At 36.9% G+C, this 25,459-nt stretch overlaps 1 protein-coding gene across 1 annotated transcript in view; it reads left to right on the forward strand.

Moving 5' to 3' along the window:
* Positions 1-25,459, forward strand: part of PIK3C2G (phosphatidylinositol-4-phosphate 3-kinase catalytic subunit type 2 gamma) — a 385,996-nt gene that overhangs the window by 319,107 nt on the left and 41,430 nt on the right. The window contains exon 30 of the mRNA XM_003816540.5: positions 12,831-12,906. Coding sequence (XP_003816588.3) covers positions 12,831-12,906 — 76 coding nt within the window. The remainder of the gene's footprint in view (positions 1-12,830; positions 12,907-25,459) is intronic.

Consider the following 25,459-nt stretch of genomic DNA (forward strand, 5'->3'; position numbering starts at 1 on the left):
AGAACCCCAATTTTAAAGCTTGAAGAGATACAGGAGAATCAACAAAGGAGGCTGAGCAGGAGCAACCAGTTGGACACCAGAAGACTGTGGTGCCTGGAATTTCAGAGAAAAGCATATTTCAAAGAAGAAGGGATAATAAGCTGTGTCAAATGCTACTGATGGTCAAAAATTGAGAATTGACCACTGGATTAAGCAAAAATGGATATGATTAGTGAAATGAAGAAAAACAGTTTCAAAGCAGGCTGGACAGGATGGCCAGCTAGAAGCAGCTAGTGTGCACAGCTCTCATGGAGAGAAATAGAAGGGGCAAGGAAATACAGCACCTGCAACTGAAGCATCCGGGCTCACACATTGGGATTCATCAAGAAAACAAGTCAACCCACAGAGAATGGAGAAAAGCAACAACTGCCCACTCAGAAGTGACACAGAAACAGGGGAATCTCCCCAGCCCAGGGAAATGGTAAGTGAGTGAGCAAACCCCAGGAACCACAGTTTTCCCATGGATCTTTGCAACCCTTGGGTCAGGAGATCACCTTGTGAACCCACTCCACCAGGGCCTTCAGTCTGACAGACTGAGCTACGCAGAATCTCGGCAGAGCGGCCACTAAGACACACGTGAAGCACCAGGAGCTTTAGATACCGGGCTTCCCAGCAAAAGTGGCTGCAACTCTGCCAAAGCGAAAGGTTAGACTCCTATACATACACCTAAGAAAGGGGCTGAATCCAGGGGGCTGAGCAGCAATGGTGTGCAGGCTCTGCTTCCACAGAACCTGGCAGGATGAGACCCACTGGCTGAGAATTTCAGTCAGGCAGCATTACACCTCCCTGAGACAGAGCTCCCAAAGGGAGGGGTGGGCTGCCATCTTTGCTGTTTTGCAGCCTTAGCAGTTACTGCCTTCAGTGCAGCCACCCTAAGAAAAAGCAGTCAGACTGCTTTTCTTTTTTATGTGGGACCCTGACCCCTCTTCTCCTCACTGGGCAAGGACCTCCCAGCTGGTATCACCAGCCACTCTCACCAGTGTTTTCTAATTGGCAGTGGTTCCAAGCCTCTCTGGGATGAAGCTCCCACAGAGAGGGACAGGCTGCCATCTTTGCTCTTTCACAGCTTTAGCTGTTGTTGTTTTCAGGCACTAGAGAGTCTGGGGTGACTTTAGGCTGGAGCAGTCCCATGGCACAGCACAGCAGCTCTGTGGAGAAGCAGCCAGACTGCTTTTTTATATGGATTCTGAATCCTATTTCTCTTCACTGGGCAGAATCTCCTGACTGAGGTCTACAACCACCCCTGTCAGTGTGTTCAGGCCAGCAACAAGTCCATACCTCCCTTGGATAGAGACAGAGCTCCCAGAGAGAGGGGCAAGCCACTATATTTGCTGTTTCAAAGCCTTTGCTGTTGCTACCTTCACTGTAGGTGCTGAAAAATCCAAGGTGACTGGGGACTAGAGCAGACCCCCAGCATACTGCAGCCCTACAGAAAAGTGGCCAGACTGTTTGTTACATGGGTCCCCAGCACTGTATCTCCTCAATGAGTGGGTCCTCCTGGCCTGAGTCTCCAGCATCCCTGGTTAGGAATATCGAGACAGTAACAGCTCTGCAAATCCCTGAGACAGAGCTCCCAGTGGGAGGGGTGGGTTGCCACCTCTGCTGTTTTACAGCCCTTTTCCTGCTGTCTCCAGGCTCTAGAGAGTCTGTGGAGATCAGGGGCTGGTCCAGACCCCCAGCACAGAGCACCCACCACACAGAAAAGTGGACATACTGTTTGCCACACAGGTCCTGGTCATCACTTCTTACTAGGCAGGGCTTCCCAACCTGGGACTGCAGCACAACTACCCTTCCCCTGCCTAACCACTTTAATCAGAGGCAGCCCACCAGTTAAAGGAACACCCACATTCAAAGATAAGAAAAAACAAATGCAGGCACTCCAGCAACTCAAATGGCCAGTTATGTCCTCCAAATGACTGCACTAGTTCTCCAACAAGGGTTCTTAACTAGGCTGAGTTGGCTGGAATGACAGAAATAGAATTAAGGATATGGATAGGAACAAAGATCATTGATGCTCAGGAGAACAGCAAAACCAAACCCATAAGAATCACAATAAAATAATACAGGAGCTGACAGATAAAATAGACAGTTTTTTAAATAGACAGTTTTTTTGTTTTTTTGGTTTTTTTTTGAGACAGAGTCTCGCTCTGTCGCCCAGGCTGGAGTTCAGTGGCGTGATCTCGGCTCACCGCAAGGTCCACCTCCCAGGTTCACGCCATTCTCCTGCCCCAGCCTCCTGAATAGCTGGGACTACAGGCACCCGCCGCTGTGCCCAGCTAATTTTTTTTTTGTATTTTTGGTAGAGACAGGGTTTCATTGTGGTCTCGATCTCCTGACCTCATGATCCGCCTGCCTTGGCCTTCCAAAGTGCTGGGATTACAGGCATGAGGCACCATGCCTGGCTAAATAGACAGTATTTTTAAAAACCCTAATAGATCTGATAAAGCAGAAAAACATGCTAAAAGTATTTTACGATACAATTACAAATATTAACAGCAGATTAGACCAAGCTGGGGAAAGAATTTTGGAACTTGAAGACTGGCTCTCTGAAATAAGACAGTCAGACAAAAGTAAAGAGAAAAAGAATGAAAAGAAATGAACAAAACCTCTGAGACATATGGAATCAAGTAAAGAAGCCAAATCTATGAATTATTGACATCTCTGAAGGAATGGGGAGAAAGCAAACAACTTGGAAATATATTTCTGAATATAATCAATTGAAAACTTCCCCAACATTGCTAGAGAGGAAAACAGTAAAACTCAGTAAATATAGAGGACCCCTGCAAGATTCTACAGAAGATAATCATCCCAAGACACATAACTATCAGATTTTCCAAGATTGAAATGAAAGAAAAAATATTAAAAGGAGCTAGAGAGAAAGGGAAGGTCACCTACAAAGGGAACACCATCAGGCTAACAGTGGACCTCTCAGCAGGAAATCTATAAGCCAGAAGAGGCTGGGGGCCTGTATTCAACATACTTAAAGAAAAAAAATCTTCAACCAAGAATTTTATATGAACCAAATTAAGTTTTCTCAGCGAAGGAGAAATAAGATCCTTTTCAAATAAGCAAATGCTGATGGAGTCCGCTACCACCAGACCTGCCTTACAAGAGATCTTGAAAGGAGCACTAAATATAGAAAGGAAGCATTATTATCAGATGATACAGAAACACACTTAAGTACACAGACCAGTGACACTCTAAAGCAAACACACAAACAAGCTGGCATGATAACCAGCTAACAATACAATGACAGGATCAAATCCACATGTAACAAAACTAAACTTGAATGTAAATGGGCTAAATACCATATTTAAAAAGAGTGGTCAACTGGATAGAAAAGCAAGACCCAATGGTATGCTATCTTTAAGAGTCCCATCTCACACACAGTGACACAAATAGACTCAAAATAAAGGGATGGAAGAAAATCTACCAAGCAAATGGAAATCAGAAAAAAAAAAGCAAGAGTTGTAATTCTAATTTCCAACAAAACAGAGTTTAAACCAACAAAGATAAGAAAAGAAAAAAAAAGAGAAGGGCATTACATAATGGTAAAGCATTGACTTCAACAAGAAGACCTAACTATCCTAGACTGTGGTGGGGTGGGGGGAGGAGGGAGGGATAGCATTGGGAGATATACCTAATGCTAGATGACGAGTTAGTGGGTGCAGCGCACCAGCATGGCACATGTATACATATGTAACTAACCTGCACAATGTGCACATGTACCCTAAAACTTAAAGTATAATTAAAAAAAAAAAAAAGAAAAAAAAAAAAAAAAAAAAAGAAGACCTAACTATCCTAAACATATATGCAGCCAACACAGGAACACCCAGATTCATAAAGCAAGTTCTTAGAGACCTACACAGAGATTAGACTCCCGCACAATAATAGTGTGCGACTTCAACACTCCACTGACAGTACTAGACAGATCATTGAGGCAGAAAATTAACAAAGATGTTGAGGACCTGAACTCAACATTGGACCAAATGGATCTAACAGACGTCTTTGGAATTCTCCACCCAAAAACAACAGAACATACATTTTTCTTATTGCCACATGGCACATACTCTAAAATCAATCACACAATTGGACAAATAACAATGCTCAGCAAATTCAAAATAACCAGAATTATACCAAACACTTTCTCAGACCACAGCAAAATAAAAATAGAAATCAAGACTAAAAATATTGCTCAAAACTATGCAATTACATGGAAGTTAAACAACTTACTCCTGAGTGGCTTTGGGGTATACAATGAAATTAAGGCAGAAATCAAGAAGTTCTTTGAAACTAATAAGAACAAAGTTACAACACACCAAAATTTCTGGGACACAGCTAAAGCAGTGTTAAGAGGGACATTTATAGCTCTAAACACCCACATCAAAAAGTTAGAAACATCTCAAATTAACAACCTAACATCACAACTAAAAGAACTAGGGCATCAAGAGCAAACCAACCCCAAAGCTAGCAGAAGAGTAACCAGATAAGAAATGACCAAATAATATGAAATAACCAAAATCAGAGCTTAACTGAAGGAGATCAAGACACAAAAAACCTCAAACAATCAATCAATCTAGGAGTTAATTTTTTGAAAAAATTAGTAAGATAGGCCATTAGCTAGACTAACAAAGAAGAAAAGAGAGAAGATCCAAATAAACACAATTAGAAATGACAAAGGGGACATTACTATTGACCTCACAAAAATACAGACAACCATCAGAGACTTACTTATGAGCACCTCTATGCACACAAACTAGAAAACCTGAAAGGGATGGATAAATTCCTGGACACCATCCCAAGACTGAACCAGGAAGAAATTAATTCCCTAAACAGGCCAATAATGAGCTCTGAAATTGAATCAGTAATAAATAGCCTAGTAACCAAAAAAAGCCCAGGATCAGAAAGATTCATAGCTGAATTCTACCAGATGTTTAAAGAAGAGCTGTAAAATTATTACTGAAACTGTTCCAAAAAATTGAGAAGAGACTTTTCCCCAGTTCATTCCATGAGGCCAGCATCATCCTGATACCAAAGCCTGGCAGAGACACAACAAATAAAGAAAACTTCAGGCCAATATAACATTGATTCAAAGATTCTCAACTAAATATTTGCAAACCAAATCAGAAGCACATAAAAAAGCTAATTCACCACAATGAAGTAGGCTTCATCCCTGGGATGAAAGGTTGGGTCAACATATGCAAATTAATAAATGTAATTCATCACATAAATAGAACTAAACACAAAAACCACATGACTATCCCAATAGATGCAGAAAAGGCATTTGATAAAATTCAACATCCCTTCATTTAAAAAAATCTCAATAAACTAGATACCAAAGGAACCTATCTCAAAATAATAGATGCCATCTATAACAAACCCACAGCCAACATCATACTGAATGGGCAAAAGCTGGAAGCATTCCCCTTGAAAATCCACACAAGATAAGGATGTCTTCCCTCATCACTCCTATTCAACATGGTATTGGAAGTCCTGGCCAGAGCAATCAGGCAAGAGAAATAAATAAAGGGCATCCAAATAGGAAGATAGGAAGTCAAGCCATCTCTGTTTGCAAATGACATGATACTATATCTCAAAAACCCCATTGTCTCAGCCCAAAAGCTCCTTAAGCTAACAGACAACTTCAGCAAAGTTTTGGGATGCAAATCAGCATACAGAAAGGAGTAGCATTCCTATATACCAACAAAGTCAAGCCAACAGCCAAATAAAGAATGAAATCCCTTTCATAATTGCCATAAAAAGAATAAAATACCTAGGAACACAACTAACCAGAGAGGTGAATGATCTCTACGATGAGAATTACGAAACACTGCTCAAAGAAATCAAAGATGACACACAAATGGAAAAACATTCCATGCTCATGGAAAGATTAATATCATTAAAATGGCCATATTGCTCAAAACAATTTACAGAGTCGATGCTATTCCTGTCAAGCTACCAATGACATTCTTCACAGAACTGGAAAATACTATTTTAAAATTCATATGAAACCAAAAACCAACAACAACCACCACCACCAAACAAAAAACAAAACAAAACAAAACAAACACCTGAACAGCCAACCCAATCCTAAGCAAAAAACAAAACTGGAGGCATCATGTTACCCAACTTCAGAACTATACTACAGGGAGACAGTAACTAAAACAGCATGGTACTGATTAAAAAAAAAAAAAGACATATATATCAATAGAACAGAATAACGAGCCCAGAAATAAGGCTGCACACTTATAGCCAACCGTTTTTTGACAAACCTGACAAAAGCAATGGGGAAAGCACTCCCTATTCAATACATGCTGCTGAGATAACTGGCTCACCATATGCAGAAGATTGAAACTGGACCCCTCCTTTATGCCATATACAAAATCCACTCAAGATGGTATAAAGACTTACATATAAAACCCAAAACTATAAAAGCCCTAGAAGACAACCTAAACAATACCACTATGAACACAGGAACAGGCAAAGATTTCATGATGAAGACACCAAAATCAATCACACCAAAAGGAAAAATTGAGAAATGGGACCTGATTAAACTTAAGAGCTTCTGCACAGCAAAAGAAATAATTAACAGAGTAAGCAGAAAACCTACTGAATGAGAGAAAATACTTGCAAACTATGCATCTTACAAAGGTCTAATATGCACATCTATAAGAAACTTAAATTTACAGGAAAAAAAACAACCCCATTAAAATGTGGACAAAGGACATGAACAGACACTTTTCAAAAGAAGACATACATGTAGCCAAGAAGCATAGGAAAAATTACTCATATCACTGATCATTACAGAAATGCAAATCAAAACCAATGAGGTACCATCTTACACCAGTCAGAATAGCTATTATTAAAAAGTCAAAAAATAACAGGTGCTGGAGAGGTTATGGAGAAAAAGGAATGCTTATACACTGTTGGTGGGAGTGTAAATTAGTCCAGCCATTGTGGAAAGCAGTATGGTGATTCCTCAAGAAGCTAGAAAGAGAACTACCACTTGACCTAGCAACCCCATTACTGGATATCTACCCAAAGAAATATAAGTCATTCTATCATAGAGACACATACACGTGTAGGCTTATTGCAACACTATTTACAATAGCAAAGAAATGGAATCAACCTAAATGCCCTCAATGGCAGATTGGATAAAGAAAATATGGTACATATACACCTTGAAATGCTATGCAGTCATAAAAAAGAGCAAGATCATGTCCTCTGCAGGAACATGGATGGAGCTGGAGGCCACTATTCTTAGCAAACTAATGCAGGAACAGAAAACCAAATACCAAATGTTCTCATTTATAAGTGGGAGCTAAATTATGAGAACACATGAACACAAAGACAGGAACAACAGATACTGGAGTCTGCTTGAGGGTGGAGGTTAGGAGGAGAGAGAGGATCAGAAAAAATAACTACAGGGAACCCATATAACAAACCTGCACATGTACCTCTGAGCTTAAAAGTTTTTTTAAAAAAGAAAGAAGATTAAAGTTTTAATCAGGAGATCTATTTATGGATCTATTAATAAATTAGATATGATTTTAAAATTAAAAAAAGGAAAAGAAAAACAGTGTGATGGGAATGTTAGAAACAAAAACTTGATTGGAATTGCTTAAGGGAGAATGTAAAGAAAGGAATTTCCGATAGAAAGCAGAAAGCAATCCTTGCAGGAGCTTTGCTCTAAAGATGAAAGAGTGTGCAGAGAAATGTAGGTCAAGATTTTTCTTTATTAAAATAAATTATAGCATCTTTATGAATTCCAGTGACCTAAGACCAGTAGGCAAGTGTGTTAACAAGAGGTAGAGGGCAGTATAGTCAGTAGACATGCTATTCAAATCAGGGCATTTTTATGAAGGAAGAAAAAATAGAGGTTAGAGGAGCAAGTTAATACAAAGAGGATGCCTACCCCACCTTCTTCTGGGACAACGATTATTAAGAAAATGAGAGGGAACACAGATACCATTTCAGAGACTTAAAGGGGAAGAAGAATGGAGCACTCAGAGAATACAATTTGTTTAGCACATAAGGAATTTTGCCCATGGCATTCTCCAAGGCTAATTGCTGTCTTTTCTTTTTTCCACAATGCTCCATTTTCATCTTTCTTAAAACAAACAGGATTGTAATGCTTTTCTTCTTTACATTGATAAATAGGTCAAACTAGCCTTAAGCTAGAAGAGGAATGTGCTCTAGGTTCCCTATGAAGTTCTCTCTTGTTCTCTCTTGCTCTCTCCTGCCTGTACCCCATCAGCACTCTTCACTTCTATAGTCCGTTTTCAGTGGTTACATAAGTGAGCCTGGACTTGGTAACCACACAGTCCCAGTTTTGTTTGTACTGATTCCAAACAATCATTTATTCTCTCTGGTATACAACTTTCTCATTTATAGTATACAGTAGTTAAATTCAGAGGTTTTTTTTTTTCACCTGGGAAACTACAACCACTTGAGGAATTAAGCAGAAAAGAAACATTCTTCATAATGTGAGAATCTTCTAGATATTTCAGGACACTTAGGATAAGTGACGTTGCCCATTAATTTCTAGTTGTATCCTCCAGTCCTTGACACAACCAAAAGTATGGCCACATACTTTCCAAACACCTCATATTCCAGGGTTGATAGATATAATATGGGTTACCCAGGTAAATTTGAATTTTCCATAAACCATAAAGTTTTTAGTAAAAGTATGTCCAAAATATTGTATGAGTACCCTCTGTTTTTATTACTGTAGCTGGTAACCCTACATATGGGGAACCCTCCTGCATACATCATAGACTATGTGAAAATGGCCCCTTAGAGTTGTGCAGTATCCAACCTACACTACTAAATGTGGCAACACTGCTTAGAGGTCAATACCAGTGGAGAACACCGGCATAGGTTATTAATGAGAGCAAATGTAGCACTGATAATTCTATAAATATTCAGACTATCTATTGGTGCAATGTGCTAAAAAGCTGTGGGATGCATACATATAAGCAAAGTCAAGTCTGAGAAAATTTAAAAGTTGATCATTTTGAGATCCAATAATATTACTTTTTGTACCTTCTTCATCTCTTTTATTGATTTATCCCTCTCTTGACTCTGGATCTTGTTTGTTTATTCCCAGGAGAGAAAATAACCTTGTTACAATAAGAAGTTAGTATTTAGTCATCCACACCCAGAATTATAAATGAGGACTTGAAGGATATGACAGTGTAAACACAAGGGAATAATTAGCTAGTAGTGACATTTCAGACACCAATTGGAAAGATTTCTTTCCTACTATTGAAGTTTAATAACCATTGGATGGTGAGGTCAAAATGTCACCAAAGAAAAGTAATTGACTAGTTGTCAAAAGGCCAAAGAAGGTCAAATTTCCTTAAACAGATTCTGCAGTCTGAGGTTTGATTTTACGCTTTCAAAATAAAAAATCTTGACTCTGTCATCTCCTTGAATATGAGTCCATTTCTTAAAAGTAGACTTCTATTAAACAAGTTCACAAGAGATCAATTCACAGATGAAAATTGGCAACTGACTAATTTACAATGATACATAGAAGAAAACTGGTGACTAATTTACAATGATGCATAAACTGCTATGCAGATAAGAATATCTGCATTTGAAACTGATGTATTCTACATTTGAAGACAGACATCAGTTTGTTTCTGTTAACTAGTATTTATTGAAAGAAACACTGTTTTATTGAAGAGGAGCATAAGGGAATAAGTCACAATCTATGTACTTGTATTTTACTAATATTAACAAGAGTGAAGAAAAGAGAACATGACAAACCCTGGACAAATGGGTGGATAAGGGCAGAAAAGAAAGAGAAAGGAAAATATAGGAAGACAAGGAAGTGGGAGACCATGACACATTTGAGAAAGTAAATATAATTCAGCAAAGGTAAGCATTAAGCACCAGATGAGAAAGGGTGAGAGAAGAACATAGGGAAATGAGCAAGATCCCAGTCAAGACCAGTCTTACAAGCTTTGTTCAGCAGTTGGTCTGTTTCTTAAGAGTAATGCAGAATCACTACAGGTTTTAAGCAGTTAATTATTAGATTTTCATTTTGAAAGATCTGTTGAGCAATTGTATAGAGAATGGATTGGATTAAAGGGTAGCAAGATAAGTATAAAGGGCCCAAGATAAGCATTAAGGCTATAACATAGATGAGAATTGTTGATGTTGGAACTAGATGATATTAGTATACCTGGAAGGAGAAGATGAATAGGTGAGCTATTTAGCAGGTACAATTGACAGGATTTAGCAATTAATTTTATGTATGGGGTGAGGAGAACAGAGAGTCCAAGTAGGTACACTCTATTGTGAGCATGGACATAGGAGAAGCAGCAAATTGAGGTGAAGGAAAGGAAAAACTATTTAGTGGTACACTTTTGTGGTTTGATTTGTGCTTAGAAGAGTCAAGTGAACCAGTAAAAAGATATTTTGAGATAGAAGGCTTAGGTTTAGGAGACAAATCTGGAATAAATGTTTAGATTTATGCATCATTATAGATGTCACCAAAGATCATAATATCACCCAGAAAGGATACATTAGAGTAATAAGAGAGATGGGCCTAGAAGTGAGAAACACTTAAACTTAAATCATAAGCAAAAGGAAAAGGAGTCCACAAAAAAGTCTCAGAAGTGATGGCAAGAGAAAGGGAAGACAGTCACTTGGGACAACATGTAATATAAAAGCAAAGACAAGACAGAATTCACTAAAAATGGAATAGCTATATCATGACAAAGGAAATTCCCATTGGTTTTGAAATATATATGTATGTAGTTTTTAAGAGAGGGCTTGTTAGAGAAGATAATTAGAGCATTTTTCAGAGGACATTTAGTGGCAGAAACCTGAATGTAGTTGATCATAAAGTGAGTAGAAATTGAAGAAGTGGAATCAGTGTGAGTGCAGACAATTCTTCCCATAGGTTTGTTTGCATCAGGGAAGAGAAAAATAACACACAATTTGCAAGGGGCATTAATGACAAAATTCGATTTATGTGTGAGTATATTTTGGGTGGTTTGACTCACCTGTTTGTTAGTTTTTAAAATTGACAGAATTGACCATATTTTATGTTGATGAGGAAAAAAGGAAGAAGAGTGAAGTGGCTAAAATATAGATGGGAATCTTCTACAAGGCTCCTGAGGAGGAACTAATAGAATCCAGGACACAGATAAAGGGTTCAGCATTAGATGGTTTGCCAGGGCTGCCATAACAAACTACTATAAATTGGGTGACTTAAACAACAGAATGTTATTGTTTCACAGTTCTGGAAGCTACAAGTCTGAAATAAAGATGTCTGTAGGGTTGGTTCCTTCTGATGGCTATGAGGAAAGAATCTATTCCAGGTCTTTCTCCTTGGCTTGTAGATGGTCATCTTTTTCCTATGTCTCTTCACCTTGTCTTCCTTCTATGAGTGTGTCCACATTTCCTCTTTATATAAAGACACCAGTCAGTTGGATTAGGGGCCCACTCTACTCAAGTATTACCCCATCCGAACTTAGCTAATTACATCAGCAATGACCTTATTTCCAAATAATATCATGTCCTGGAGTACTGGTTATTAGAACTTTAAGATACGAATTTGGGAGGGGGAAATAATTCAACTATAACAGATGGAAAGACACATTTTTTTTTTCCATTGTAAGAGGATGGAAAGCTGTGTGTCTGTAGATTTTATGGCAGGAAGTTTAGGAATTTCCATCTGCCTTTTATTTTCTTGGAAGTAGAGATAGTCATTAGCAGAGAAGGAGTCAGAGTTGGAAGTTAAAGTCTCCTGGGGAAGAGTAGAAACAGCCATTGGACAGAGTGAGAGAAAAGAACAGGGAGGCTGTCAGGCACCTTTGACAGCTACTATGGCATCAGCCTGTGAAAGGCAGTCCAGGGAAATAACCAATTATTCTTTGGTGCCATTTAGATAATAATGTAAGATCTCATGGAAAAGGCTACTTTGGTCATATAGTAGCTTCCAACAAAATGTATGCCAGTTTTACCAAGGAAAAGCTATTCTCAGACTTCCCAGTTAGCTATTCATTTGGAGATCAGGTTAAATGTCAATTTGTGATTATCACTATTTAAAAGAGAAGCATGCATCTCTGTACATAGTAAAATTATTTATAACTGGAATTTTTATTAAAGTAATATAATCTGTTTTCTCCACTTAACTGTGTTCTAAAGAGAGAGAATACCTTATGCATCTTTCTGTCTTGAAATATCTGCTGATTCTCTCTTTAGAACACAATTAAGTGGAGAAAACAGATTATATTACTTTAATAAAAATTCTAGTTATAAATAATTTTACTATGTACAGAGAAGCATGCTTCTCTTTTAAATTCCTCAGTGCTCTGAGTATAATCAGTACTCAGCGAGTATTCCTAGAATTGAATCTTGAGTAGTAGTGGTTACTCACTAACTGAGCCTCTGTGTCCCAGTCACAGTAATTTTTCTCAGAAAGGCCATCCAAGGATACACCTTGTTTTTGAAAACTGAGATGTGAAATGCATGCATATTTGTAAAATTCAAGAATGTGGACATTTATGATGAGGTCCAAGAGCAGAGCACACTTGAACCTCTTGAAGAAATGGAAAGTAATCTGACCTCCAGTCACACAAAAGTTTAGTTTAACTTAATGGTAAGATGATAGCACTGACTTAATTAACTTTTCTAATATACTTTCTCTCTATTTGTAGAATCTATAACAGGTATCTATTTTAAAACGATATATATGGCAATTTTATGTAATAATGAATAGGAGTAACAAATATAAGAAATAAAGAAATATTATGTTTCATTTTGTTTTTCAGAGTGATTGTGTACTTAGCTTTTTCCTCTCTGAGGCTGTGCAACAAACAGTTGAAGAATCATCACTTGTGTACCTAGGTAAGTAAATGTGTCATTATATTATGTACAGTGATTTTCAAAATAATTGGACAAAAAGATATCACAACTAACTTTTTTCAATTTTTCAATTAAAATCTCTTTTTAAGAGTAAGACTTTAATACTCTTTTCTAACCATTTCCATAGCATAAACTTGAATAATCCAGATTTTGAAAAAATAAAACATGAGGTTGTAGAATTCTAGAGATGTGGGGCTTTGATGAAAGGTTGACTCTATTTTGTCACTAGTCTCTCAAGAAAATTGTTTCTCTGTGTTTCAAGAAATTAAATTGCAGACCACTGTCAAATCTTTTTTATTTTGATTATAATATTATTTCTTTGAAAGGTGTTTTGAAATACATTTGCACACATTAAAAATTTAGGATTATTATTGCAAAAACTAAAATGCTTGAGAACTTTTTTTGTATTTCTTACATCATAGAATATTCAAGATTTGTTTCAGCAGTGATGAGTGACAAAAGATTTGATTCTCAATACATTTAGATTATCGGCTACATATTAAATATAATCTATTATCTTAAAACAACAGAACACATATTTCCTAGCACAATATGCAAATTATTACGACAAGCAAGGATTAGCAGGAAGTTATTTCTTCTTGTGCTAATCAAATTATTTTCTTTTTCATGTTTTTGAATTCTTAATTCTTTTGTCACAGAACATTAGCTGGTTGTAAGCAAGAAGCACAATATTTATTTTAAGCACTATTCCTGGCTGTTAGTTGAAAATAGGTGTATGTTGTTAAATGATTACAGGGTGAAATCATTCGAGTGTATTAAAATGTTGGTTAACCTAGGAAAACATTAAGCAAAAAACTCAGATTTCACCATTTTACTACCTCTGCAAGTTAATTAAGAGGGCAGATTCCAGATGCCTGTGTATCTAGGCACATGACTTAGAAAAATAATAGCAATATTTAACTCTAAATCTGGGAGATACTAATACTCTTTGCCTTTACTCACTAACTAAACATGCCTTGGGAGAACAATTGAGGAATTTAAGGAATTTATCTTTTTCAAATGCCAATTCAATCATCTCTCTTCTCTACTTAAACTTTCTCTTTGGCTTCTGATTGCCCTTAGGCAGGGCCAGCTGTATCCACTTGTGACCTGCACAGTCACACAGGGCAGGGTGCTTAAAAAGTTCTTGCACTTGATTTAATACTCTGCTGCCACTGTCTTGAAATTCTTAATAAATTTTGAAAAAGCATCCCCACATTTTTATTTTGCACTGAGCCCCACCAATTACGTAGCTGGTCTTGCCCTTTGGATAAACATCAAAACTCTCATCATGGGATTCCAGCAGAATTTGGTCTTTGCTATACACTCCTAGAATGTTATTTCTTCAAAACACTCATTGCCATGATAATTCTTGCTTGTGTGTTTATCTGTAGACTAGAAATCCATTGGGGATAATCCATGTCCATATGGCTCACCATTGTATCCCTGGGGTCATGCACAGTGTCTGGCCTACTATAGTTGTTCAATAAATAATTACTGAATAAATGATTGATGACAGAACAACTATGAAGGACACCTTGATATTCTCTATCAAGGTAGCATGGCATTTGTAAAATAATTTTTGATTTTGGTTTTTTCTCTCTTGTCCTTATTAAAATCGTGCTATTCCTCCCAAACTGATTACTTCATGTGTAAATGTCCTGGCACAAGAAATTCAAGGTCTCCCAACCGCTAAAATTATCTTAAAGTTATCACTTGGAATAAAAAAACTACAAATTATTACACTAAATATTATGGATACCAGACTCAACAAAGCAGTAACCAAAAAAGTTGCTGGATTTTATTTTAAGTGTATATTCTTTAACTCTCTAATGACATGATCCTATATATTCTCCCAAAATTAATATAGCCCACATACCAAATAATACCTCCACAAAAAAATAAAATAAAATTATCTACTCACAACTACTACATATCTTTGACACCCAGAAGATAGTTATTTGTCAAGGTACAGAAATAATAATATAGGTAATGGAGTAGAACAGGATCAAACACAGCAATTGTCAGGGTTAAGAGGATGAGTTAATGAGCATGATTAAGCACCATTAATAATTACAAATGATTGCAAACACAAGCTTTCAATCACTGCCTCGTATCACTACCTCCCATTTGAGATGTTAATTTGAAAGAGAACTTGAGGCCATGCCATCTACATGTCAGGGTCTCACTAGTTAATGGTCTAGCTACTTGCTCTGGCAGAGCCCAGATCAATTATCCATGGGTTGAAGTATGGTACTTAGGTTTTCCATTAAAATGTTAATGATGTGAAAGGCCAAGCAGTGTAAGAATAGAACTATTTAAAAATAAATACTTGTGTTAAGTTGTTTCTGAAACATTCAGTTGAAAGCTTTAACATAGTAGCCATTTTGCTATGTTGTATGACCTCATGTTTTTAATTAGAAAAATATTTTAGACTTTTACTTTGATCTGGGAAGAAAAAGATTAAAAAATGATGAGTTAGAGGGCTTTCTCTAATTACCTCATCTCTAACATCTGAGTGTGAAGGATATAACTAAAATCTAAGAAATCAAGCAATAAAAAAATCTATATCTGTGTTAGGGAAACACCAAAACACCGAGAAAAATCGCAACATAGAATATAATTGGGTGGTAGATGAAATACAGTTAGAAAGATTGTGCACACTAATTTCACCTTTATCTTTATTCACTTACGAAACAAGTATTGTCAAAAGAAATAAAAAGTCTAAGGCCATTAAATAAAGGCAGCTGCTAAAACAAAAGTAACAACTTTCTTAGGTATCACAAATACATGAAACTAAAAGCAAATTACTTAGCAAAAGACTTTCTTTAAAAATCATAAAAATAATAATATAAAGCATTAAAACAGACCTAAGAGAAAACTAATCTATTATATTAATAAGTATAAATGGGCTTAACTCATCTATTAAGGAAGTTCTTTTTCAAATTGGAACAAAAATGCAAATCATAACTCTATGTGAAAACACACCTATATTTTATTGAGGATTTTTGCATCAATCACCACTCCTATTCAACATAGTGTTGGAAGTTCTGGCCAGGGCAATTAGGCAGGAGAAGGAAATAAAGGGTATTCATTTAGGAAAAGAGGAAGTCAAATTGTCCCTGTTTGCAGACGACATGATTGTATATCTAGAAAACCCCATTGTCTCAGCCCAAAATCTCCTTAAGCTGATAAGCAACTTCAGCAAAGTCTCAGGATACAAAATCAATGTACAAAAATCACAAGCATTCTTATACACCAACAACAGACAAACAGAGAGCCAAATCATGAGTGAATTCCCATTCACAATTGCTTCAAAGAGAATAAAATACCTAGGAATCCAACTTACAAGGGATGTGAAGGACCTCTTCAAGGAGAACTACAAACCACTGCTCAAGGAAATAAAAGAGGATACAAACAAATGGAAGAACATTCCATGCTCATGGGTAGGAAGAATCAATATCGTGAAAATGGCCATACTGCCCAAGGTAATTTACAGATTCAATGCCATCCCCATCAAGCTACCAATGACTTTCTTCACAGAGTTGGAAAAAAACTACTTTAAAGTTCATATGGAACCAAAAAAGAGCCCGCATTGCCAAGTCAATCCTAAGCCAAAAGAACAAAGCTGGAGGCATCACACTACCTGACTTCAAACTATACTACAAGGCTACAGTAACCAAAACAGCATGGTACTGGTACCAAAACAGAGATATAGATCAATGGAACAGAACAGAGCCCTCAGAAATAACGCCACATATCTACAACTATCTGATCTTTGGCAAACCTGAGAAAAACAAGCAATGGGGAAAGGATTCCCTATTTAATAAATGGTGCTGGGAAAACTGGCTAGCCATATGTAGACAGCTGAAACTGGATCCCTTCCTTACACCTTATACAAAAATCAATTCAAGATGGATTAAAGGCTTAAACATTAGAACTAAAACCATAAAACCCTAGAAGAAAACCTCGGCATTACCATTCAGGACATAGGCATGGGCAAGGACTTCATGTCTAAAACACCAAAAGCAATGGCAACAAAAGCCAAAATTGACAAATGGGATCTAATTAAACTAAAGAGCTTCTGCACAGCAAAAGAAACTACCATCAGAGTGAGCAGGCAACCTACAAAATGGGAGAAAATTTTCGCAACCTACTCATCTGACAAAGGGCTAATATCCAGAATCTACAAAGAACTCAAACAAATTTACAAGAAAAAAACAAACAACCCCATCAAAAAGTGGCAAAGGACATGAACAGACACTCCTCAAAAGAAGACATTTATGCAGCCAAAAAACACATGAGAAAATGCTCACCATCACTGGCCATCAGAGAAATGCAAATCAAAACCACAGTGAGATACCATCTCACACCAGTTAGAATGGCAATCATTAAAAAGTCAGGAAACAACAGGTGCTGGAGAGGATGTGGAGAAATAGGAACACTTTTACACTGTTGGTGGGACTGTAAACTAGTTCAACCACTGTGGAAGTCAGTGTGGCGATTCCTCAGGGATCTAGAACTAGAAATACCATTTGACCCAGCCATCCCATTACTGGGTATATACCCAAAGGACTACAAATCATGCTGCTGTAAAGACACATGCACACGTATGTTTATTGTGGCATTATTCACAATAGCAAAGACTTGGAACCAACCCAAATGTCCAACAATGATAGACTGGATTAAGAAAATGTGGCACATATACACCATGGAATACTATGCAGCCATAAAAAATGAAGAATTCATGTCCTTTGTAGGGACATGGATGAAATTGGAAATCATCATTCTCAGTAAACTATCGCAAGAACAAAAAACCAAACACCACATATTCTCACTCATAGGTGGGAATTGAACAATGAGAACACATGGACACAGGAAGGGGAACATCACACTCTGGGGACTGTTGTGGGGTAGGGGGAGGGAGGAGGGATAGCATTGGGAGATATACCTAATGCTAGATGACGAGTTAGTGGGTGCAGCACACCAGCATGGCACATGTATACATATGCAACTAACCTGCACATTGTGTACATGTACCCTAAAACTTAAAGTATAATAATAATAAATAAATAAATAAATAAATAATAAAAATAAATAAAAATAAAAGAAAACACACCTAAAACAAAGTGATTGTGAAAGGTTGAAAATTAAAATATAGCCATAGGTATATTAGGCAAAGCAAGAAAATTCAATCAGAGGTCACAATCTTGATGAAGAAAAAGAGGAATTTAGACTAAAAAGCATTGAATTAAATAAGAGAATTTTAAAATGAGTACAGTTCTCAATAAAGATAGGCGCAGTTATGACTTCATATCAAATAACATGACAGCAACATATATAAAGAAGAAATTATTGAACACACAAGAAGAAACACATGAAAACACGCTAGTAGTAGGATACTCTAATTCACATCTTGATTTATGAAAGACCAAATGGAAAAACCTAAGTAGATTTATAGGAAAATAAAGTAGTCAATAAGTCAAAACTTTATCCTGAAAAAAAATATATCTTCTCTTCAAATGCCTATGAAAGTTTATAAAATAGATGATATATTTGACTACAGAAAAGTTCAATAAAGTCCAAAAAGTAAAAATAATGTAGTTGAAATTCTTTAATCATTTAATCACTTTAACAAAGTGAAAATTTAATGGAAATTTTCAGAAAACTAGAAGACACTTATGTTTAGGAATTTTAAAAAAATCTTTTGAACAACTGTTGGATCAAATGGATTACAGAAAAATTTGCAAAATTTCTAAAGACTAGCAATAGTGAAATACTACATCTCACAAACCGTGAAAGACAAAACTATGCTCAGAGGAATATTGGAATAAAAGTTACAAACCAAACCAAACAAACAAAAAAAGGATAAAGATAAAAGTAGATTTCAAATAGTTAGAACAAAGAAAACACTGGAACAAATCAGAAGTAAAAAGTAAACAATAAAATAAATGAGTCACTATCTAACCTAATAAAAAATGGGGAGTAATGCAAGTACGCAAATATTAATACAAAAGGAAATGCAAGAATTAACCATAGAAAGATGAAATTAAAGAATAGTAACAGACTACCTGTTCAACTCCATGAAAATAAATTTGTAAATCTGTCTGAAATTGATAATTTTCTAGGAAAAAAAAATTTACTTGGCCCAGAGAAGATGATTCTAAGAAGATTAAGTTTGATCAAATAAATACAATATAATGCTTCAAAATGCAAGCAAAACTTTTACATTTTTCAAAAATACCAAGTTCAGATGATTTCCAGAGGAATTCTACCAAACTCCTTAAAAGCAGACAATTTCATGTTACTTAAACACTTCCAGAGCAGAGAAAAAGAAAGAAAATTTTCCATATGACTTTTATGATGCACATAAAGTATTTACACCAATAGTTTCAAGGATTACAAGGGTGGCAAATAAGAAATCACAGACCAATCTCACTTAAGAATATCAAGGAAAAATTCTAAATAAAATATTAGCCAAAATGATCCATCAGCACACTAAAGGAATATAATTCACCATGACAGAAATGCAAGAACAGTTCAATATTAGTACTATACATAATATATAATACATATTATCATATTGATAGATTTAAGGATAAAAATCACATGGTCACCTCTATACACCCTGAAAAGGCATTTGATAAAATTGAATGACCTTTCTTAACAAAACAACCAATAAAATAAAAATTTTAAAAAAATCCTGTCATTTGTGGTAACTTGGATGGAACTGGAGGACATTATGTTAAGTGAAATAAGCCAGGAACAGCAAGTTCAACACTATATATTTTCACTCATATGTGGAAACTTAAAAACGCTGATCGCAAATAAGTAAAAAGTAGAACAGAGGATACTAGAGGATGAGAAAGGTGGGGGTAAAGGAGAGATGGAGAGAGATTTTTTTAAAGAATACAAAATTACAGCTAGATAGGTGGAATAAGATCTAGGGTTCTATACTACGTAGGATGTAGGATGACTATAGTTAATCATAATATGTTAATGATGACTCTGTAAATTACTTTGGGCAGTATGGCCATTTTAATGATATTGATACTTCTAGTCTGTGGGCATGGAATTTTTTTTCATTCAAATTACCAATGTCATTTTTCACAGAATTTGAAAAAACTATTCTAAAATTCATGTGGTACAATAACAAAAAAAGTCCAAATAGCAAAGCAAAAAGAACAAAGCCAGAAGCATCACATGACCTGACTTTCAACTATACTGGACATTAGAGAGCCGGGCTTAGGGAAATACAGGGGTAGAGGAAGCAGCAGAAAGGCCCTTTGAGCTCGCTGGGTCCCCAAGCAGCCCATTCCTTCCTGGCACCACAGGGATCCATCAGTGGGGTGGCCAGAGGAGGGGGTAAAACTGCACAGGGAGAAAGAATTCTCTAGCTGAACTTTGTAACTATTTGAATGGGGCTAGAAGCCTCCTGGCCAGAACTCAGGGGAGGGCACGAATCCAGCTTGGAGACTTCACAGGTAGGGGAAGAACTAAAGCCCTTTTCTTTTGCAGCTGGGAGGTGGAAAGCTTTGGGCAACTTTTCAAGCCTGACTCGCCCTCCACCTGGAAACAGACTGTTGCAGGGGGGCACGGTGGGAGTGAGACTGGCCATTCAGTTTGTCTGGGAGCTGGGTGAGGCCTGTTACTGCCAGCTTTCCCCCATTTCCCTGACAACATGCATGACTTAGTTAAGGCAGCCATAATCCTCCTAGGCACATAACTCCAGTGACCTGGGACCTCATGCCCACCCCCCACAGCAGTCGCAACAAGACCAGCCCAAGAAGAGTCTGAGGTCAGACACACCTAGCCCCACCCCCACCTGATGGTCCCTCCCTACCCACCCTGGTAGTGGGCGACAAAGGACATATAATTGTGGGAGTTCTAGGACCCCGCCCACTGCTGGTCCCCCTCCACATTACTACAGCTGATGCTTTCCAGAAAGCTCCACCTCCTGACAGGAGGCCATCAGCACAAGAGCATTAAACCACCAAAGCTAAGGACCCCCACAGAGTCTATTGCACCCTCTGCCACCTCACCAAAACAGATGCTGGTATCCATGGCTGAGAGACCCACAGACGGTTCACATCACAGGACTCTGTGCAGACAGCCCCCAGTACCAGCCCAAAGCCAGGTAGGCTCACTGGGTGAATGAACCCAGAAGAGAGACAACAATCACTGCACTTCAGCTCACTGGAAGCCACATCCACAGGAAAAGGGGGAGAGTACTACATCAAGGAACACCCCATGGGACAAAAAAATCTGAACAACATCCTTCAGCCCTTGACTTTCCCTGTGACAGAAACTGCCCAAATGAGAAGGAACCAGAAAACCAACCCTGGTAATATGAAAAAACAAGGCTCATCAACACCCACCAAAAATCACACTAGTTCACCAGCAATGGATCCAAACCAAGAAGAAATCCCTGATTTACCTGAAAAAGAATTCAAGAGGTTAGTTATTAAGCTAATCAGGGAAAGACCAGAGAAAGGCAAAGGCCAATGCAAGAAAATCCAAAATATGTTACAAGAAGTGAAAGGAAAAATATTCAAGGAAACAGATACCTTAAAAAACAATCAAATATTCAGGAAACTTCAGACACACTTTTAGTAATGCAAAATGCTCTGGAAATTCTCAGCAATATAATTGAACAAGTAGAAGAAAGAAACTCAGAGCTTGAAGACAAGGTCTTTGAATTAACCTTGTCTAACAAAGACAAAGAAAAAAGAAAAAGAAAATATGAACAAAGCCTCCAAGAAGTCTGGGATTATGTTAAATGACCAAACCTAAGAATAATCGGTGTTTCTTAGGAAGAAGACATTTCTAAAAGCTTGGAAAACATATCTGGGGGAATAACCAAGCAAAACTTCCCCAGCCTTGCCGGAGTCCTAGACATGCAAATACAAGAAGCATTAAGAACACCTGGGAATTCCTGGCAAAAAGTTCTTCTCCTGAGCACATTGTCATCAGGTTATCCAAATTAAGACAAAGGAAAGAATCTTAAGACCTGTGAGACAGAAGCACCAGTTAACCTATAAAGGAAAAGCTATCAGATTAACAGCAGATTTCTCAGCAAAAACCCTACAAGCTAGAAAGCATTTGGGCCCTATATTCAGCCTCCTAAAACAAAACGATTATCAGCCAAGAGTTTTGCATCCAGCGAAACTAAGCATCATTTATGAAGGAAAGATACAGTCTTTTTCAGACAAACAAATGCTGAGAGAATTCACCATTACCAAATCACTACTACAAGAACTGCTAAAAAGAGCTCCAAATCTTGAAACAAATCCTGGAAACACATCAAAAAGAATCTCTTTAAAGCATAAATCACACAGGACCTATAAAACAAAAATGCAAGTTAAAAAGCTAAAACAAACAAACAAACAAAAAAAAAGGAAAGTACACAGGCAAGAAAGAGCATGATGAATGTAATGGTACCTCACATTTCAATACTAACATTGAAGGTAAATGGCCTAAATGCTCCACTTAAAAGATACAGAACCACAGAATGCATAAGAACTCACCAACCAACTATCTGCTGCCTTCAGGAGACTCACCTAACACATAAGCATTCATATAAACTTAGAGTAAATAGGAAGAAAAAGGCATTTCATGCAAATGTACACCAAAAGCGAGCAGGGTTAGCTATTCTTATATCAGACAAAACAAACTTTAAAGCAACCACAGTTAAAAGAGACAAAGAGGGACAGTATATAATGGTAAAAGGCCTTGTCCAACAGGAAACTATCACAAACCTAAACATATATGCACCTAACACTGGGGCTCCCAAAGTTATAAAACAATTACTAAAAGACCTAAAAAATGAGATAGACAGCAACACAATAACAGTAGGGGACTTCAGTACTCCGCTGACAGCACTAGACAGGTCATCAAGACAGAAAGTCAACTGAGAAACAATGAATTTAAACTATACCTTGGAGCAAATGGACTTAACAGATATATCTAGAACATTTCATCCAGCAACCACAGAATACACATTCCATTCAACAGTGCATGGAACTTTCTCCAAGATAGACCATATGACAGGCCATAAAATGAGCCTCAATAAAGTTAAGAAAATTGAAATTATATCAAACACTCTCTCAGACTACAATGGATTAAAACTGAAAATCAACTCCAAAAGGAACCTTCAAAACCACACAAATACATGGAAATTAAATAACCTGCTCCTGAATGAGTATTGGGTCAAAAATGAAACCAAGATGGAAATTTAAAAAATTCTTTGAACTGAATGACAATAATGACACAACCTATCAAAACCTCTGGGATACAGCTAAGGCTGTGCTAAGAGGAAAGTTCCCAGCCTGCCTACATCAAAAAGTCTGAAAGAACACACACACAATCTAAGGTCACACGTCAAGGAACTAGAGAAACAAGAACAAGCCAAACCCACACCCAGCAGAAGAGAGGAAATAACCAAGATCAGAGCAGAACGAAATGAAATTGAAACAAAAAAAATACAAAAGATGAATGAAACAAAAAGCTGGTTCTTTGGAAATACAGATAAAATTGATAGACCATTAGCAAGATTAACCAAGAAAAGAAAGAAAATCCAAATAACTTCACGGAGAAATGAAACGGGAGATATTACAACAGACACCACTGAAACACAAAAGATCATTCAAGCATACTATGAACACCTTTACACACGTAATGTAGAAAACCTAGAAGACATGGATGAATTCCTGGAAAAATACAACCCTTGTAGCTTAAATCAGGAATAATTAGATACCCTGAACAGACCAATAATAAGCAGTGAGATTAAAATGGTAGTTAATAAATTACTGACCAAAAATCCAGGATCAGATGGATTCACAGCAGAATTCTATGAGACATTCAAAGAAGAATCGGTACCAATCCTTTTGACACTATTCCACAAGATAGAGAAAGAAGGACCTCTCCCTAATTCAATATATGAAGCCAGCATTATGCTAATACCAAAACTAGGACAGGACACAACCAAAAAAGAAAACTACAGACCGATATCCTTGATGAACACAGCCATCCTTAAAATTAAAAATATTTTAACAGCTCTTGGGGTGACTATAAATGGTTAATCTAAGCATAGTTGAATCCCTCAGACTAACTTGAAGCAGGAGACCAAAATATCCTAGCGTCTTCTTGAACATATTAAGCTATTCACAAATGTCCCTCTTGAGTTCATTTAACCTGTTTTTCTTATGTTGTAGCCGCCTTTCTTGACTCTCTACGGCATGGTGCTTATAAACCAGGCATTTATAAACACAGGCTTTGGAGGTCACTTAAACCTGCACCATTTATTGTCTCTATGACCTTGGACCAAGTGCCTGAGTTTCCTCATGTGTAAAATGGAGATAATACAAATTTCATGTATTTGCTATGATGATTGAATGCGTTACTGTACATAAAGCGCTTAGCGTGGCATACAGTCAAAGCTACAGAAATAATAATAAGCCTCTCTACTCCTACTGCTACATTGACTACTGAGTGTCAATTCCTAGTGGTGTGAGTTTTCACTGGGTTCTGAACTCTGGCATGTTTTGATGGATACTTTAGTTACTAATCTCGCACAAGAGGTGGAGGGAGAACTATCATCTTCAGTCAGTTCAAGTGGCAATTGTACTTTTACTATTTAGGCAGTCAATCACAAATTTATGCTTATTTTCTACCTTTGAATTAAAACTTCTCTGATTAAATACATTGGCTGTCTACTTAACAATTCTTCCACTCTTTAATTCAAATATAATGTTCGTTGTGCCTCAAAACGTCATCAGCATTTTTAGCACCTTTATACCAAACATCTTTTTATTATGAAACGCAATTTACTTCAGTCTTACTAAGAACTAACTCTTAGTATCTCTGTGTTAGTCTATATAGTCTCTCCCAGTTATTGTAATCAAGGTATTATAAGTGATTTTTTCTTATATTACCATTGCAATTGTAAAAAACATCCTTTTCAATGTCAGAAATCCATATTGTTAACAATAAAATTAATATCACCTCATACAATGTATAAATACTCAAATAAACATGTAGAAGGCTTTGAAAAGTTATATATTTGAAAATTATACTGATCAGGTATAACTACACTGCTCAGGTATAATTTTCAAATCTTAGAGAAGATTAGAAAGTTAAGATTGACTTTCTGATGACCATTGACAAATTCTTTGTTATTAATAAATTGATCTCTAAATTCCCACAGATAACATACAACCAGAGATTATAAGGGAAATATTAGTAAAACTATAAATTATGTTTAATCCTTGGGCAGTAAACAATAAATTTTTAATTAAAAAAACTGAATTTCTCATTTTAACAATGTTGTGATACAAATCAAAAGACAAATTAAGGTTACTCTTGTTATTAAATAAATGTTTAATGTGCACAGTATGGAGTAAGCATTGGCTTTGCCCCTTGGGGATATAGGGGTAAAAAGTAAGCCCTGAGATAGATTGTAATCCCCTAAACAAATTGAGACATATAAAATAATTACAATGTAACATTTCATGATAAGGGCTGTGCTAGGAGAGTT

Source organism: Pan paniscus, chromosome 10, assembly GCF_029289425.2.
Source record: "Pan paniscus chromosome 10, NHGRI_mPanPan1-v2.0_pri, whole genome shotgun sequence".
Taxonomy (NCBI): domain Eukaryota; kingdom Metazoa; phylum Chordata; class Mammalia; order Primates; family Hominidae; genus Pan; species Pan paniscus.